This window comes from Phaethon lepturus, unplaced genomic scaffold, assembly GCF_000687285.1.
Source record: "Phaethon lepturus isolate BGI_N335 unplaced genomic scaffold, ASM68728v1 scaffold5397, whole genome shotgun sequence".
NCBI lineage: Eukaryota > Metazoa > Chordata > Aves > Phaethontiformes > Phaethontidae > Phaethon > Phaethon lepturus.
In genome coordinates, this window is record NW_010552384.1 from 25,845 (window position 1) to 44,040 (window position 18,196).

Genomic DNA, 18,196 nt, shown 5'->3' on the forward strand with positions numbered 1-18,196 from the left:
AAATGAGCTTGTTCTACAACATACTCTAGTTTTTTTTCAAAACCTTAACAAAAACCTTTGGTCATTAAAGGGTTTTTTTTCTGTAATAGCTTGCAGACTGAGACCATAAATGACTAACCCAATCTCTTACTTTGAAGGCTTCAGAGCAAAAACATTGCTTTTCAGATAGAAACAAAATTGTCAATATTAGGTTATTGTCAGTACACAGCTTGCATGGCCTGCTAGGATTTTAAAAGGTTTTGATAGCATTTTAAGGAGTCCTATGGCATTATGACAAAATATTTGGTACGATTTCACATCTCGGGAGCTCTGTCTCAGCTGCTGAAGGAACCCAAAAGATATGATGAAAAACCTTATCAGGGTGGCAAAGTACCCACATCCAAAAGACAAGCAATGGATTTCACTCAGATCGGGGAGGAGGGACACCTCGCTGCCTTGCACCTCAGTAAGCCACACAACTCCAGTAAATCAGAATATATCTTGTGAAACGAAAAAAAAACCCAAAATGGAAGAAAGAGCACAGACTGTCATCAGTCATTACAGGAATCCCAGGGAAGCAGGTTAGGTGAGAATTTAGCCCACCTCCTTCTGTGGAGAAAACAATGATGGTGCATTAATACTACATCTGTCATAACCACGAGGGATGCCGACTGCAAAGTGCTGAATGTCCCCTTATAAAATGATGGAAAACTTGCAGGGTTGGAGGGAAAAAACAGTGAAAAGAAAGATGGAAAAACCCGAGCGGATGACCAACCTCACAGTCCAGCGAGAGATGTTCCCATCCGTTGCTGGTGTCCTGACAGACTGCAATTTGTCATGTACACTGAAGTCAATCCATCCTACACACAGTTTCTGGTTCTTCCTGGTGAACAGAGGAACTAGGCTATGCACGAATCCCGCTCTGGAGAAAGAGTAATGCCGCGTAGCTCCGTATTATTTCCTGGAAGCTGACAAAAGGGGTCGATGCTAATAACTGTCAGTGCGTGCATATAAACAGTTGTTGGGTTTGGTTTTTTTATTCTTTTGTGGTTGGTTTTGTTTTGTTTTTTTCTTAAATAGAAAGAGCATTATTCATGAGGTCCTCTACTGACGATCACAAGTGAGTCGGAGAAGCGAGGGGTTTGACGGTGAAGGAAATCGTCTTTATTTGGGTCCCCCGCCCTTGCGTGCTACCTGACTTTCTGCAGCTCCTGTCTCAGCCAGGAGGGCAGGGGCTGCCCCAGCCTGTGCAGCAGCTTGGACAACTCCACGTTGTGGTCTCTGTAGTAGCTCGACAGAAACGCTCGAGACTGAGAAGGGTGAAAAAAAACCAACAACAGTCAAAGAAGGAAACCCACCCGACGGCAGATTTCGGCAGGTGCTCCCACCTGGGAGCTATGCGCTGCTCCCAGAGAGGGGCTCTTAAGAGGGGGCAATTAATCTCCTGTCATTCAAAGCTCATTAAAAGTTTCTGATTTTTAAAAATATCAAGCCAGTGAAAATACAAAAAAAAAAAAATCAGGGCATTTATTTTAGGAGTCAAGCACAGGGTCAATATTAAAAAGCGTTAACTTAAATCTCTGAAAAGCCCTTACCTCTTGGTCCATTGGTGGGTATTTTCGACCTTTGCTTTTTCCCAGGCACTTTGTTTTCCCTCCTTCCAATAACTGGCACCAAAAGCCTTTCTGAGGGTCAAACCTATAGAGGATTATATTTTTTGAAAGACCTCACTACACAAGAATCTCCCAGCAAATAAGACGTCAGTGTTAGCCAACAATTGTTGCTGCACACATCGCTCTAGATGACTGAAATACTGAGGACAGAGTGGGAAACAGCTTTCCTCTCTTGTGGAAGCTCTGGGAATTTATTTTTTCCACAAATTTGGCTTGGGAGGTGCTCAAGGCAAGAAGTTTTTCACATTGTGCTTTACCTACAGTAGCTAATTTTTATTCTACTTGTCCAGCATATAGGGCACAAGTTTTTAAGCATTGATCTACAGGATGCCAGTCAAGGTCCTGAGCCTCAGTCTCAAGGATCTTACACAGCTCCGCTCTAGACTGTGACTCATATTTTATCGTCTGGTTTTGGTCAGAGATTTTATTCATGTCAGACTGCTCCTTATATCCCTGTGGGATGCTAATGTTTTGATCAGCTGACACTTGAACAAAGAAAGTTTTGTTGAAAAAATTTCTAATCAGCTCTTTTTCCTGGAATTAGATGTGCTATATTTTCAAAGACATTATCAGCTGCGCTCAAGGAGAGCTCTCCGTATGGTCAGTCGGAGCTGATGCTATTGTAGGTCAGCACGGTCGAGGTGAGAGGGGTTAAAAAGGACAAGGGGATCTGTTTGCTGAGTTCAGCAGGCATAGACTCAATCCCTAAATCTATTTATACAGAAAAGTGTGTGATTGTTGCATGACTACGAAACGATGAGAAATATAATATTGAAGTGTTTTGTGTTGATTTTTGAGTGAAGTAAGCAGCGTTCAGGTCTACTGAAAGAACTGTTGGTTGGTGATAATTTAACTGCACCTGAGAAGTTGGTTGTTCCTTATCATTATATCTAAATATCATTTTCATTCCAAAGATGTCATTGTGGCAGAAACACTGCCTTAGCAGTCTTATCTGAAATATGCAATTTGATTTTGATGTCTAAAATTCAAAGATATAGGAATTTTAGATTAAGGCTTTAAAAGACGTACTCACTAAGGAATGAACAACACGCAGCGTTAAGTTTTGAATTTATTGCTATGGGACTTGCAGCATGCATAAAACATTGAAAAGGTTCACATTTCTGCTATTCAGCAGATGTTTGAAAAGGATGAAGTATAATTGGCTGGAACACAGAGTTAATTAGTTACAGACTACCTTTTTGCCCTGGGTCTATCCGTACGACACGGGTGCACCTGCAATTTGCTGCTCTACATAAGTGAACCAATTTCTGGAGAAGGGTGAACCTTCTTCATGTTTTTTTCTTGCCCAGACTATTATTGCAGGCCTGACCCTTGTTTCCCAAATTGTCTCAGTAGCTGAGTCAATTAAAAATAAATAAATCATTGATTAAATGGATATATCGATGATAGATTCATTTCTACTTCGGTCTCTTCCATCTGCTTGTTGCACGGTGAAGTACTTTAGGTTGCTTGCACTAATTTCCCAGGAGAAGCAGCAATATAGTAAGCTGGGTAAAAAGAAAACTGCAAAACTATGCCCCAAACAATATTTCTGCCTCAGAAGGAGGATATTGAACATTATTAAGAGAATGCACAAATTTGGGTAGGGGAAAAGAGGGTAGTTCAGCTCGAGCTGAATTCAACCCACTGCGTTCAGGTATTACGAAACTCTCAGGACTCCTGAAAATGTAATTGGGCACAATGGAAGTATTTATTTATAAATAAAGATAGCTCTAAGGCTAAAGTTACAGGTGAGCTTTTTAAAGCAGTCAGCAGAATCCTCTCCTCCAGGCCTGGTTGTCTTTTCTTCCCCTGCAGAGTAAGCCTGTGGGAGACAGAGGGTTGAACCTGGACACCCATACGCCCACCCCACCTCTCGGGAAGTCGGTACCCGATGCTAGAGGCAGGGAGGGTGCCTGCAGGGGCAGGGCTAAGCAATGCCACCATGAGGATCTTTCTCTTATTCTCTGACAAAATGTAGCAGCACTCCAAGAGAAAACATTTACTTAAGCGCGCTCCCCTAATCCTGTCGTTTCCTTTTCCTCCTGCTGTTCACAGGAGGGAAAACGAGGGAAATCTCCCCTGTGAGGCTCGATGTGAAGCTGCCTCTGTGGGCAGAGCGTGGTGCAATGAACCGGGCTGGAGGAAGCGGCATTTTGGCTGCCCTTTGCCAAAGCCAAGCTCTGTCCTGCCTCTCTCCTTTGCTGCCTGCTGAGACAACCAAAGGAAGAAGGGAACCACCAGCCCACGCTACCCCAGACCGCGAGTCATCTGAGGGTGTCAGGCATGAAATACATTTTCCTAGCAGTCAGTGGAGCTTCGGTAGGGCCATCCTGTGGTGAAAAGGAAAGGTCTTTTGTAACTTCAGTCTCAGGTGTCCTAGGTTTCTGTTCATTAAGTTCAGATACTTAAAAAATTTAAGCCCTTTGTCACTCCCCGTGAAAACGAGAGGGTGGGGGAGAGGTGGGAAACATCTCTTCAGTGCTGTAGTGGAAACTTCATGAAGTCTCCTCCTGCTAGCACTTTGTGCGGGGAGTCCAGTGTCTTTCTCTTGATGGCATTACATGTAAAAGCCTTGCAACATTAGTTGATTTTCGCCCTTTGTTTTCACTACTGTAATAAAAAGTCCAGGTCATAGAATCATAGAATGGTTTCGGTTGGAAGGGACCATTAAAGGCCATCTAGTCCAACCTGCAGGGACATCTTCCACTAGATCAGGTTGCTCAGAGCCTCGTCGTAAAAAATGTCTTCCTTATATCTAGTCTGAATCTAGGTCCTCTTTAGCAGCACGCGTAAGAAGCAATGATCTAGTCTCAGCTGTGGCTCTTGCAAACCTGGCGTGATGTGCACTTCTGTCCAGGTGCCCGAGCCCTGCCGCTGTCTCCCCTCTGCTCTCTTCCCATGGCTCTGATTAGTACCTTCCTTCTGCCTGGGTTGATTTTACTCTCCTATAAGACATTCACATAATTACTCAGGGTGATGAACTTGCTGCTCACTAGTGTTTGCAGGACTGGGGCCTCAGGCTGCTTTGTGACAACTTTAAAAATGTGTGGTATACAGTTATTAGGCAGTAATGACTAGGAACGATCCTATGCCATCTTTTTTACTTTGACAGTCCTACCATAAAGCAACTACATTGTTTAATGCATTTTTCTCTTCCATCCTAAGTCCAATACAGAAGTCTGCGCTTCCACAGCACATTTGCATTCTTGATGCCTCTAAACAGTGATTGCATAATTTTATAGATCTGTTTACAATCCATTTTTCCTGTCCAAACAAATATGAGAGGCCAGATTTTTTCCTGGTGTGTAACTCCACTGACTTTAATTTAGTTACAGAAAGGAAGATATATGTATGTGGGTGTGTATTTTTAAAAACCTAGCAGAAGGCACTGCAGATGTGCGGCAGCCGTTGCTCAAACATCAGCGTCAGCTGTGTATTCAAAATCCTCCTCCATTTCATCCGCTTCGGAAATGAATGACTTAAAAAGTTACATTCTGGAATCCAAAATCTCCTAGAAAAAGATTTTGGCAGAGCAACATTCTTAAGACCCAAAGAACAAGAAGTGCTCAACTCTCACTTTATACCTATTATATAAATAACCATAACCCTCCCAGCGGGGGGAATCATTAAATGATAATCATAAGCAGAAAGGAGGCAGTGTAGGGTAGATGGAAAGGCTGTGGTCTCATTTTCCCGCAGTTCTCCTGGTACCAGCCTGCAGGAAGGTGAGGCGCAAGCTTTTCTACTTCCCACCCCACGTGCAGGCTTGTGCTCTCCGCTTGCGCGCTGACTTGGAAAAACCTCCACTGCAGTGCTGGGCTTCTCAGCCCATGGGTGTCCGGGGCTCTCCCAGCCCAGTGCTTCGGACTGTAAGGAGATGATGCTCCTCATACGGAGCGGCTCAGTGCAAAAGCTTCTTACAATTTTCTGCCAGACTAAGAGGGAAGAGAGAAATTCAGCCCACTCCTGCCCCTGCAGAGACTGCCTTCCTGCGGGGAATGTCAGAGAGAGTGCCATGCAGGCCCTTAATCCCCTTTCGTGGGGAAAGCCTCACCCTCCGGGTAGCAAGGATGAGAAATGTGATCAGGGCTCATCACAGCTGCCTTTGCTAGATCCAAACCAAAGGCTGTGGGAAGTCAATCACAGGGCTTTCCCTAAGGTCAGGGGGCCTTGATTTGGGCTCCTGCGGTTTTGGCACTGACACCCCAGGCCATGAACAGTTAGTCTGAGGGTTTTGTGCGTCATAGGCAAATACGAGCTTTTCTCCACGCTCCAGGTGCTGCGCTTGAGCAGTTCCAAGTTAGGGAGCTACTACTACTAGCTTATAATTTGATCAAACTTTACGTGTGCCAACTAAATTCTTCTGTGCCATGTGTCTGGCTACTACCAGGTAAAAGGTTGGCAAAATTGGCTCAACCATACATGAAAATGGGATTAGGGAATGATATATTTGGGTCATGTTAAAAGCGAACAAAGAAACCATGCCATCAGATGAATCTTATCATACTGAGTGCTTCTAACCCAGTCTGTCATTATGCTCCTATAAAAACGTGATAAAAATGTTTAAGCCAAACTTTCCACACCTGACACTAAGTGGTCTTCAGCTTCTGGAGACTGTTACAAGGCTCAACAGTCTGAGTGTAAATGTTTCTGAGCTCTTACGTGCACAACTGACATCAACTGAACGTACATTTTTGAAAGCAAAACTAGGTACCCTGAGAAAACAAGTCCTGGGCATCTCCGATCGAACACTCAAACTTAGCAGACATTTTTACGTGAATCTGGGCCTTTTTTCTGCATCTAATACAAAATACTGAGCAGTCGTTTGTTCTGTATGTTGTGCAAAGTAGAGTTTGCATGTGCAAATGTATGCAATCATGCAAGTAAACTCTGTAATGTAATATACGTATCCAAGTTAAGGGAAAACTGGATGGGTGTTAAACATGACTTTAAGAGATCCCCAAGCTTTGCATAATCATCATTGTTGTAAAGTGGTTTTTGTTTGTTTGTAACTAATGATAAAGTGGTCTTGGTAGGAGGGGACGTACACTGTAATCCCATAGAGCAGATAATAAAGGAACAGACTCACGTTAGAGCTTCAGAGTAATTATAGTGAGGAGACACTCCAAGAAACTTCTGCACTTCATCCATCACAGTAGCAGGGTCACTTCTTAGCTGCTGTCCATCAATAATAAGCAACTGTAGGGGTAAATATGCTAGTAATTTAGAAACAGGACGAAGGTTAACGAAAGGATGACATTATTTCCCTTCTGTGACAACATGGATTTAAATTAGCATGTGACTTTGTACAGTGCTAATAACAATCATATGGATGAACTTCTTTTTAGATTTACTTTTTACTTTTACTGTGTTGAATTTGTATAGGTGGGCACCTTGTAACCCTGTGTGTGCACATTGTTCAAATGCAAGAGTTAAAAATCACAGGCCAGAGAATTCTGAGAAAAAGAGATAAGGAAGGAATGTAAAAATATTGTTGAGCTTTACAACGTGTCCATAGAAAATCTGGCATGGAATAAGAAAAATAACAAAAAGCTCACATGTACCTGAGAATTAAATGTTCAGAAACTATACAGTTACACATTCTAAGGTGACATTGTGGCAATTTATTCAAAACTTACCCCCAGCCTATCAGCCATATAGGCTTGCAAAATTGTTAGCAAAGGGTTTTTTTTGTTTTGTTTTTAATTAAAGATTGATGTGATATAAAGGTACATTGACCTCCACAAGCAAATGTTAAGACAATGTATCAAAAGTCTACTGGGGTACCAAGCAGTATTACTAATAACTATTCTGGGCAGATGTGCTTTATATTTATTGTGAAGGCTTATTATGAATTATTAAGTTTTTGAGTGCACAGGCCAAGTGAATACACATTACTGAGTGCCCATTAGTAAGCACCGTGAGTGCACTCTCTGTGTGCACCTTATTAAAAATGAGTGCATTTTGTTGTCTACCTTGTAAAATTAATCACTATAACTATGAAACATGAGTGGTTACCAGTTTTACAAGAAACATGTCGATGTGCCCCTGAATGTTTAATAGGAGGGCTGCACTTGCTCTTCGCTATGGCAGGAGAGGGAGACAAATCTTCCTGAGAGGGGGCAGCAGCCCCGGGCGAGGGTAGCGAATGAGCACAGGTAACGGAGCACGGGATGTTCGGTACCCTTTGCATGCTCCAAATTTGCCAAGACAGCCCCTCCTCCTTCGGAGGAGTAAGTTGGGACGTGGTGGCCGATGAGGAGACGTGCCCTGTTTGCTCCTAGGTCCATACTGCCTGGGGACAGCCCTTGCTGCGAGCTCAGCAGCGTTAGGCAGTACTCCTTCCCCTTTGTGAAAGAGTAGAAAGGCCAGAGATGAAAGAAGAAAGTAAATGACTGAGACTTTCTCCTGTCTGCTGGAAATGGGATTGTCCTGCTTCTCCTCTTTGTAGTACAGCGGAGACTGTATAAGAAGAAAAGTGAGGACTGCAAAAAGACAGAGCTTCTATTTCTTTTTGTTTTTCCACGTCCCTGACAAAATAGGCAGCACTCAGTTCTCCCTCCTTTCAGCAAAATTCTATCCCACATAGAGCAGTCTCTGGAGATACCTGGTCATTATGCTTGCTCATTAAATACCCTTTTACAACCTTTTCTTACAGTAGGTAGGCCAATGAACTGAGCTATGCACCACGTCCACAGGTAGAGAGTGCCCGTGCATGTATTTTGTAGTATACTAAAATGTTTGCTTTAGGTTTATATCTGTAAGCAATTTTTTTTAGTAATGGGAATATTCTTTAGCTCTATGTGTTTACATAAAATTTTCATGGCAAAGATCATAAAAGACAATTCTTGTCTTAAAAAAGAAAACAGCTGAAGGAAGATGGGTCAAAAGAAGGAATTTCTGCTCGAACACTGAGAAAGGCTAATTCCGTATCAGGATCAAACAAATGTGAAATGTGCTATGAAAGGGGGTGAGCGGGAAGCAGAATGAAATTTCTTTTTACAAAAACCCCTTGCATTTTCTAAACAAATTTGTCAAACCTTCCCACAACGTCTCATGCTGCAGCTGCTTGTTTCTTGGGACCCAGAAGCCTTGACAACCTTGGCTGATCCTGGAAGGAAACCCCAAAGTCCCCCATCAAGCCCATGTGGGCACAGTTCATAGCATTTTCGTCTTGCACCTTTTCCATCAGAAGACAGAAAACTATCAACACACTTCTGCCAAATAACCTGATCTTGTCAAATCTGCATTCCCTAACAGCTAAGAGTTCCAGTGGGAAATATCCCATCATCTCTAATGATGAGGTCATACTCATTTTAGGACTTCCCAAAAGCTGCTGAGCTTGGTGAAACAACAGGTTGGAAATTACCTGTGAAGCAGGGTAATGGGTTAACCATCTTTTGATATGGACAGCATACCATCCGGGTGTCAGGCATCTCTTCTGGAGAGTCCTTATCTCCGAGGGCGCCCAATGGTTGGACGTAATGACTTCATAAAAATTGAATTTCAGGGCAGCGGGGTCCTCGTGGGATCGCTGATGCTACATGGGAGATATTTAGACACATATCACAAGGGTGCTGAAGATTAAGCCATAAGCCTCCCGAGGGAGGGCTGTGCTGGCACGGCCAGCCCGGCTGCAGCCCGCAGCAGCCCCTCGGCTCCCCGCCAGTGCCACTTCTGCCGGGTAGGAGCAGCGCGGGCAAGGAAGCAGGATGGGGCCACCGTTCAGTCAAGGGTTCTCCTGGGGCAAGTGGGAGGGGAGCTGAGGAGCCAATTCTGCCAAAGTAGGCACAATTTTTTTTTTTATTGCTTTGCATCTTGCATTGGCAGTTGTAAAGGTGCAAATGAGATATTAAAAAGGGTGCAAACTGCAGCCCTAGGCCATGTTTTATTCCTTGCAGAACTCGTAACAACAGTATCAGAAATTGTGTATTTTCTGCTTCTTGCAACATTAGTAATTTGTGTCTGTTTTAACACTGCTTTTAGTATTTCCTTTATCTGTATGACCACACCATATTTTACATGCTTTTACATGCTTAAACATCTCTTTAAAAAACAGTGTTTTTTAAGTAGTGCAGGCTTTTTTATGGAAAAGTGTGAGCTCAGTAAAAGGCAAGAAAGAGCATCCTAATGTTTCCTAAGAAAAACAACAGGCTTTCTTTTGTTTCCAAGGAGAGGGAAAAAAAACCAAACCAACTCTCCAGCCACAGCTCTTTTTAACTCTTTGGAAACTTTAGAAGACACTGCCTACATTTGTACACCACTGCATATTGCTCAGCTTACATGCTGGAGGATGGGACGAGGTACCAGATTCTCAGCACCAAGAGCTCTGATTTTCTAGCTAGGCTATGCTCATTTTCCCCCGAGTATGTCCCTGGGTGAGGAGCACTGCTTTTCCTCTATGCAGTGTCAGCCGTAATTGAGATTAAACTGTTTGTTTACAGCTGCTGGCAGCTCTGTGCTGAGAAGTTTCATCATTTATGACACTGGTGTCACAGGTGCCAACTGCAAAAGCTGGCATTCAGCATCCTTCCACTTCTACACGGTGCAAATACTTTGCAATAAATCCCATTCTTGCTCAAGAACACAAATTCCCACTGATGTTGGCCATCATCCCCTGCCATTGATTTCATTGTCCATTTCTGGAAGGCAAGGCTTGTACCTGGTACCAGGAATACGCCCGATCGGATGGGTCGATGAGGATGGTGATGATCTTGGCCTTAGGGATGAGGGAGGCAGCTCGCTTAGGGGCTTCCTCAGAATGGAAATAGTTGGCACTTTTCTCAAAGAGGAGGTTAGTGGTGATGTTGGAAGGAGTGGGGAAGAAATCCATGTACCTAGGAGGTGAAGAAACTCGTTAGAATTTGCAGTTTCACAAAAGGGTCATATCCTGTGCTATTTCGTGGTAGGTGAAAAGGTGAAGAATTTTCAGACATAGTTCTCAAGAAGCAAAATTTAATTTCTCAGCTCACTCCAGAACTGGAATAGGGGGAACACATCTTGGCTCTTAGATGGTGCTGGTAGTAGCTAAAGCCTCCATGAAGTCAGGTAATTAGGTTTTTCCTTTGATGGATGGGATTTTTGCTAATAAGTTCATGTCAAAGAGATATCTTTCACCAGTTTGGAGTGAGTAAAGTTTTAGCTGCAGAAGAAAATGAGAGAAGTTTCAAAACGTCAACCGTTTAATTTTAACAATGTTGAAATATTTCATTTTGGAACTGACAAATCTTTTCTTTTAGATGTTTTCAGAATGCAAGATTTGAATTTGGCTTTGAATGGTCTTTTCCACTTAAAATTGATTGGAAGTAAAAGTAAGTAAAACAGAAGGTTCAACTGAAAGGGTGAAGAATTTAAACGAAGCAAAAGGTGAAATTGTTTTGGAGGCATTTGGTCCCTTTAGTTTTGCTGAGAACTCTGGGAACTTCCAGTTTTGGTGGGACTAATTGTTTTTTGTGTCCTTTCTATGGAAACAAAGTATGCGGGGCCTCAACCCTACACACAGGGCCCTGCTGATGTTTGAACCTGCAGGCCAGTTTCGGTGAAGCGTGGCAGAAGAGCTCTCCGAGAGGCCAGCCTCTTCCTCTACGTGTTGTGCGAGGGGCTGCAGAGGAGAGACCCCCCCCATCACCGGTCCTTCTTCTCCGAGTGTGTTACACCATTACTCTACGCTAGCCATGGGTGGTATCTTTCTTTATGCAGTATGGAAAAACAATTTCCAAGCATTTCTTTCCATTTATTTTACGTGACACCTTGAACTGAGAAGGTGGTCTTGTAGTTGCGGGGACAGCCTGCTTTTATCAGACAGCCTTGTTTTCTCCGCATGCTCTCCATGCAGTGCGCAGGCGAGGAAAACCGCACAAGATTAATCTGTTTCTGTGTAGTGTGATGCTTGCCTTATATTTCAGTTTTCACATAAGGATGAGAACTGCTGTTGCTTGTGGAAATGAAAGCCTTACACAAATGCTTTTCTCAAGCAAAAATAGTAAAAGCAACATTTAAAATTGTGATAGGAATACCAGTGGAAATGTTTTGGTTTTTTTCTCATGAAGAGATGAATCGAATCATGATTCAGCTTCATGACAAGCTGCTTTTGAAGAAAGAGCATAATTCAGTATAGATACAGTTATGAAAAAACAGATGCTATTCAGCATGAAGACAGACATCATAACTGAGATGGCTATTGTATTCACTTGAGAAAAGAGTAAGAAAATTGTTACTGTAATATCTAAACAAAATGAAGGACTTGATTAAATGTCCCATCATTACAAATTAGTCTCTCTTTCTGTCTGATAATGCCAAGCATAACAAATTCATCCAGTAACTATGTCGATGTCATGCATGCTTCTGTAATTGTTCCATTGTGATTTACCATATGTTAATAATGAACATTTATTTTTTGTTATTTTTCTTACCAGTCAACTCCCTTGTGATAGTTGTTTCCATTGAAGAACTGAACTTCTTCAAAAGTTTTTGGACTAGGGAGATTACTGATAATGGAAGGATGCATCAGAAGAAATAAATAAAGCGCAGTTGTTCCTACAATAACAAAAAGAGATGCCATTAGGAAACAGGAGAAAAAACACCTTTGACTATTCATTCAAGAAAGTACTTGAAATCAATGCAAGCTGAGATATACAGGAAAATTAGATTACCTTTAATAAGAATGGTGCCTATTGATGAAAGGCCTATGTAGGCACAAGAGGCTTTCAGAGGGATGGGAGAATACCTGCAGACTTCTCTGCTCATCAAACTTCTCCCATTTCCAAACTCTGAATTCTGCTCTCTGATGCAAGCACGATATTGCTGATGATGACATTGCTTGCTCGACTCTGTATTTAACCAGTGAGGGAATTTGGCCTGAACACGTTTGCTTTCAAACTATTTATGTTGCACAAAATTTTTCAAAAGCACTAATTGTGGGATTATGCTTTTGTTGCTCCCACAATGGCACTTTCGTCCTCTGCATTTTTCCTGAGAGTCTGCTATTGAGGAATAAATTGTCTATTTCAATGCTAACAAACCTGTGTGCAGTAAATATGCTTTAACATATTTACTATGTTAAAGTACCAGTAACAGTACCTTTTTGTTATTTGTTTGACAAAATCAATGTGAAATGGTATATAGCGGTAAGCAAAATTTTGGAGAATGTGTCTTTGAACTTGCTCTTCAATTACTTCTTGCTATGCAAGCTATCACTGAACTATGAATCAAGACCTTCTGTCTCTTTATCACTGTTGCAGGTTTTCTGTATGATCTTGGATTAATCATTTATTTCCCTGCCTCACTTTCTGTAATATGTCCACAACAGTAATTCTGGGAGAGGGAATATGTGGCTTAATTCAGCTAATGCCGTGAGAGCCTCAGAGGCCTGCAAGGTGGTAAATACATTTATTGTCAATTAGGGTCTCAAATGATGTTGAAATAATTTGTCAAAGAACTTAATAGCATGGGTTTTTTATGGTGAATGAATGCAATTTTAGTATACAAACAGTTGTCCCTTTCTGTTGGCAGTGAAGGAATCCCGAATCCCGTAGGGATGGGGAGTGCACCATCTCTATAGCAGGGAGTTGGCTTCAGTTTGCAGGACACAAATACACAGATAGAAAACTGCAGGGCTAGCTTTGGATACAAATTCATTATTTCTTACCTGTTTTCTGGGGTCCTATCACAAGAAATTTGGGTAGGTGGTCACAAGTTTTGTCTCTGGACCAAATATCCCTGTGTCGTTTATCATCACACGGATTCTGAAGAAGAAAAGGTGGTTGTGTGCATCACGCTGGGGGTATCCCAAGTGTGTGCATGCATGTGAGTCTTTGCAGAATCTAAATGTTATGCACTAATGCCAGAGCCTTACACTAAGTAGTAAAATCCCACATTTCCTCATAGGAGTTCTTGACAGATACTGAGCACTGGTACGGCTCCCTGGAAGCATTCAGGTACACAGGGACCAAACTCCTGGGTATCCTTCAGGACCAGTCCTTCCAGGGTTCCCAGTGAAGTCAGTAGTGCTACACAGTTGTGCAAATCCTGGAGGGATTGGTGTCAAAATCCACACCCTGTGAGACTACTGCATTTCCTTCTCTCCGTGAGTCAGGCTCATTTAATAAACTCAGAGTCCATGGTCACGTAGGTAGGCACGTATGTGGTCCTTTGACTAAAGTTCGATGTGTATATAATGGTTTTGCATGACTGAGGATTAAGTTCAGTCATTAGAAAAAATTGAAAAGAAAAAGAAGAAAAAAAAGATTAAAACATTGATTTAATCAAGTTTTCATTTGAGGTTAAAATGGAAGCCTCTGTTAGAATAGCTTCAAGGCATTACTTTCTTACGTGACAAAATGGTTTCAGATGCATAGGACTTAGTGCCAATTTTAATTTACATAAGAACCAAAAAGGAAGGACAAAATAGAAATATCCTTATCTTTCTACTACCTAGGAATGCAAAATAAAAAGACCCCACGGAAAAGGTTAGGATTGACTGCTCTTTAAAGCAGTTATCATATAGATACTGCTTTTGCATAGTACTGGCTGGTAATAGAAGATACGGTTTGCTAGTGAATAAAGTTAACAAAATATAATGGAGAAAATCATTAACTGATGTGAATCACTGCAGCTCCACTAAACTCAATGGCAATATTATAGATCTATACTTCTTTTGCATCTGCGACAAAAATAATAGGGAAATTTTCTGATCCTTTTTGCCCATGTAAGCCTGAAATAACTGCACAGATCTCCGCCGTGTCACTCTGGATTTATGCCCGCGTAGCTAAAAGCACAGCGTGGCGCATCATATTCTGAATAAGAGAAGAGCCAGATATGTGTAACAATGATTAGGAAATTATAGTGTTGAGATGACAAGCAGCACTATTGTGCATTTGAAACAAGAGACAGAAAACAGCCCGTCTGTGCAGAAACCCTTTTCCATTCTTAAAATAGCTGCCCGTTCTGTGCGTACTGTGCTGACCCCTCCCGCCCTCCCTTTTCCTCGCTGTTTCACGGAAGGGCGTTCGGATGGGGGGAGATCCTCCTTGTAGATCCAACATTAGTGATTCCCCATCAAGGGGTGCAATGAATCTGCTTCGTTTGCCTTGAGATAGCTCTCGCTACCAGCTGGCTGCGGGCATCTTACCGATAGCGCAGCACGATTACTTAACGCGACGCGATGCCTCAGCAAAACTACAGCCAGGAGGGACGGGAAGGGAAGCTTCCTCTCACACTAATGGCAATTAGGCACTTTTAGGATGCCTGATTTGGGTGAGTGGAGGCTAATCCATTTCTAGTCAAAAGCAGTGGTCTCTCAAGAAAATAATCTACAAAGGCATGCAGGAAGAAGTAACGTATCTGAATGTGAAGGGGGATTTTTATTTTTATTTTGTTTTTACAGGAAAAGAGTCTTATTTCAACAAGCGGATGGTACTTGGAGGAGGGAGAGGATGGGACATTACCTGCCAAAGGGGGTCCATCTGCTCCGGGAAGAGCTCAAAGTACTTCTGAGCCAGTTGAACCGGGGGCAGCGTCTGTAGTTTCAGGTTAGTCGAGCTCTTGACAAAGTCGGCCAGGTTCGCAAAGGTGTATAAGCCCAGGCGGTCGTTCCCGTAATTAGACAAATGGGTCATGAAGATACTGATCTGGGAGGCAAGAGAAACCTTTCAGTCACAGGACATCAGGAGATGGCAGCGTCTGGCTGGAAGGGCAGGCACCGGGGTTCCCGGGAGCTTTGCCGAACCTTCTCTCCCCCACCCAAAACCACAAGAAAATGATGAAAATTTTAAACTAGTCGCAGTTCCTAGCCTCTCTGTGAGGGTCAAATCTCCAAACTTGTCACGCACGCGCCATTTCTTTAAAATCTCCTATCTGAAGGGCTGTATCACTCACGGGCTCCCCATGGACTGGCATTCAGGAGATGCTTTCAGAGATTTTTTTTTTTATTCTTCTGTTTTGACTTCTTTTAACAAACAACAGAAAAAATTGTTTCTTGCACGCCTCCTGTTTACTTCACCGTTCCTCACCCCTGGGCAGGCGTCCGGGAGGCACTGGCCTACGTGACCCCACGGTTAGAAGTCCCCAGCACCCTGGCATGTCCGAGGGAGCCAGCTCTCTGCTCCTTGGACGTGTAGGCAAAGCTTAATTTCAGGGCTGCTATTTATGGAATTAACTTGAAAATCTGACTAATATGCTGTCTCCTCTGAATGCAGGGTTGGTTATTTTCTTTAAAATGGCATGGCTGTAAGTAGGTGAGTAAGTTCTGAAATACAAAAATGTCAAGGCATGGTGAATGATGATATCTCAGTTAAATATCACTGTCATTGTTTTCTCCTTAGAGCCAATATAACTTCTGCATTTTTATCAGCCTTACTATGGTTCTCTTCTACCTGGCCACTGCTTTGTAGATCTCACAATTTCTTTCAGAGGGATAAAGAGAATTTGTAAGAATAATGTGAAGAATATATTTCCTAGTATTTTCTTTATATGAGGTAATCAAACTCAGCTGCAAAGCAGCTGCAAAGGCCTAGTTTATCTCTAGATTGTCATTATTTAGTTTTATGAAGATGCTATCAGAGTGAATGCTGTTACTTGACTGTTTTACTCAATACATTGGCCTCAGATAGGATGTGCAATGGCAGTGGAATTTAATTACACTGTTATCAAGAAATCACATCATAGTGCTAACTGAGCAGTGTATATTTTTCTTCTTTTTCAACACCTTCTCTGAAGTTGACAATCAATAATACGCAGCAGATTGCAAAAAGTACAGATTAACTAATGTGACCGCAGCAATTAAACAGAACAGCAGGTCAGGCAGTGCACTTAATAATGGTATCATGCTTCAAGGAGGCCTTGACGTGAATTAAAAAATTAGAGGTATAATGTTAGTTACAGCAAATTCCAGAACATGGCGGTGGGAAGTTTAGCAGTTTGCTGTCCTGCCACAATGCAGGAAATTTCTGGAAAAGGAAAATAAAGCATCGGCTTTGCGAAGACCACAGACAGCGATCCGTTCACCTTCAGGTTGGACTGGGTTCAGAGAAGGCACACGGGCTCAGCACTCTGTCTCCGAGCCTTTTTGTGCCTGCTGACGGTTAGGTAGCTGGTTTGTCAAGCCTCGGGAGGGCTTGGTGCCCGACGACTGGCATGAGCAATGGCCGGTCTGCTCAGCCACTTGTGTGACCTGCATCACCCAGCTAGGATGCAGGCAGGGGTGGGGGTATAAGCCATGCGTATTTTGGGGTCTGAAACACCTGACTCTGGAGAGATTGGTCATCAGCAGTGAAGGCACCTGACGCACAGGTCAATTGCTTGCTTTGCAGATAGTTGTCTATGTCCAGGTGAGTCTCTTTTTGGGTGATTAGGAATGGGCACCGACAGCTTATACAGCTGTGTGCAGGAAGTGGGGAGGGGGCTGCCGGAGGGTAGGTACCATGTGTATCTTCTTCCTTTGGGAGCTGCAGCAGGAGATTTGGATGTCCAGCACTCTAGGTACATGCTCAGGTCAGTAAGCTGCTTTTCTTATCCCCTGTGTCTCAAGGAAAGCTGGATGTTGTTTGGGTGATGCCTTGCACAACCCAGGCCTGGGGACAATGTTTAGGCTGCAAGTCCTTTGAAGCCTGAAGTGTATGCTAGATATGCTGGTCAAGGTGTATGGTGTCCTTGCTGGGGGCAGGCTGGGAAACCCGGTGGGCTGTCCTGGCACCCTGGCCCCTGAGTTAGAGCCCTGGGAACATGTGTCTCGGCTGGGTGGCAACCAGGCTCCCCAGCAGCAAAACTGGTGGGAAGTGCTGAGTCTAAAAACTTGTGGCCTTCACAACTAAAATGACTGCAACATGCCCAGGTGTTTCTCAGGAAGGTTGTTGTTCCCTGGCTTGGTCCTGCTAGGTGTGAAGAGCTTTCCTAAGCAAACAGCTGCTATCACCTGAAGAGGAAGTTTACCCTTTGTTACCTTGCTGTTCTGCAGTCCCAGGCTTGAGCTCTAGCAGAAGTACGTACTGCTGACAGAAATACTGTGGCTGTAGCGCGCTATGCTGTCCTGACTTTCAAAACAACCACAGAAGAAAAAGCCACAAGCTTTCCCCTTTCACCATCTTGCTCTGCCAACCTGGCACTTCTTTAAGCATCAGCCCACAATGTTTAAAAATTTTCCATTAGTTTGTTAAATTATTGATAAGGCTTTTAGTACCTCTATGAGGTGAAGATGGATGGAACATAGGAGAAATTGTCCCTTATGGCCCACGTGCAGTGTGTTTGCACTGTGCCCACTTTATTCCACAAAAGGTAATTTATTCTTCACTTCTATTCTGTTCTGAGCCTCTGTTGAGCAAAGATTGGCAACTGTACAAGATGTCTTTTCTGTCGGCTTGACTTTGTGGATGCCAGTGCCAATGCGTTTTCTGACTGAAAGTGTTTGACGTGACTGGAGTGAACACTAAGATTGCCCTGAACTTTGTGCATGGCCATAATGTAGCACCCCAGAAACTTATAAGCAAGGTAATGAATCCTTCTCTTTGGGTTTCCAGTCTACTGACCTTCTCCCTCACCACCTCCCC

General features: G+C 43.0%; 1 protein-coding gene across 1 annotated transcript; it reads right to left on the reverse strand.

The window, feature by feature from the left end:
• Positions 1-1,057: 1,057 nt before the first annotated feature.
• Positions 1,058-15,283, reverse strand: LOC104623956 (bifunctional heparan sulfate N-deacetylase/N-sulfotransferase 4; the record flags this gene model as incomplete). Its single annotated transcript, XM_010291191.1, has 8 exons — positions 1,058-1,289; positions 1,575-1,677; positions 6,745-6,854; positions 9,025-9,195; positions 10,318-10,492; positions 12,068-12,191; positions 13,303-13,399; positions 15,101-15,283. Coding segments are annotated over 8 exons (1,083 nt in total), but the record flags the coding sequence as incomplete, so codon positions are not given.
• Between the last annotated feature and the right edge of the window lie 2,913 nt (positions 15,284-18,196).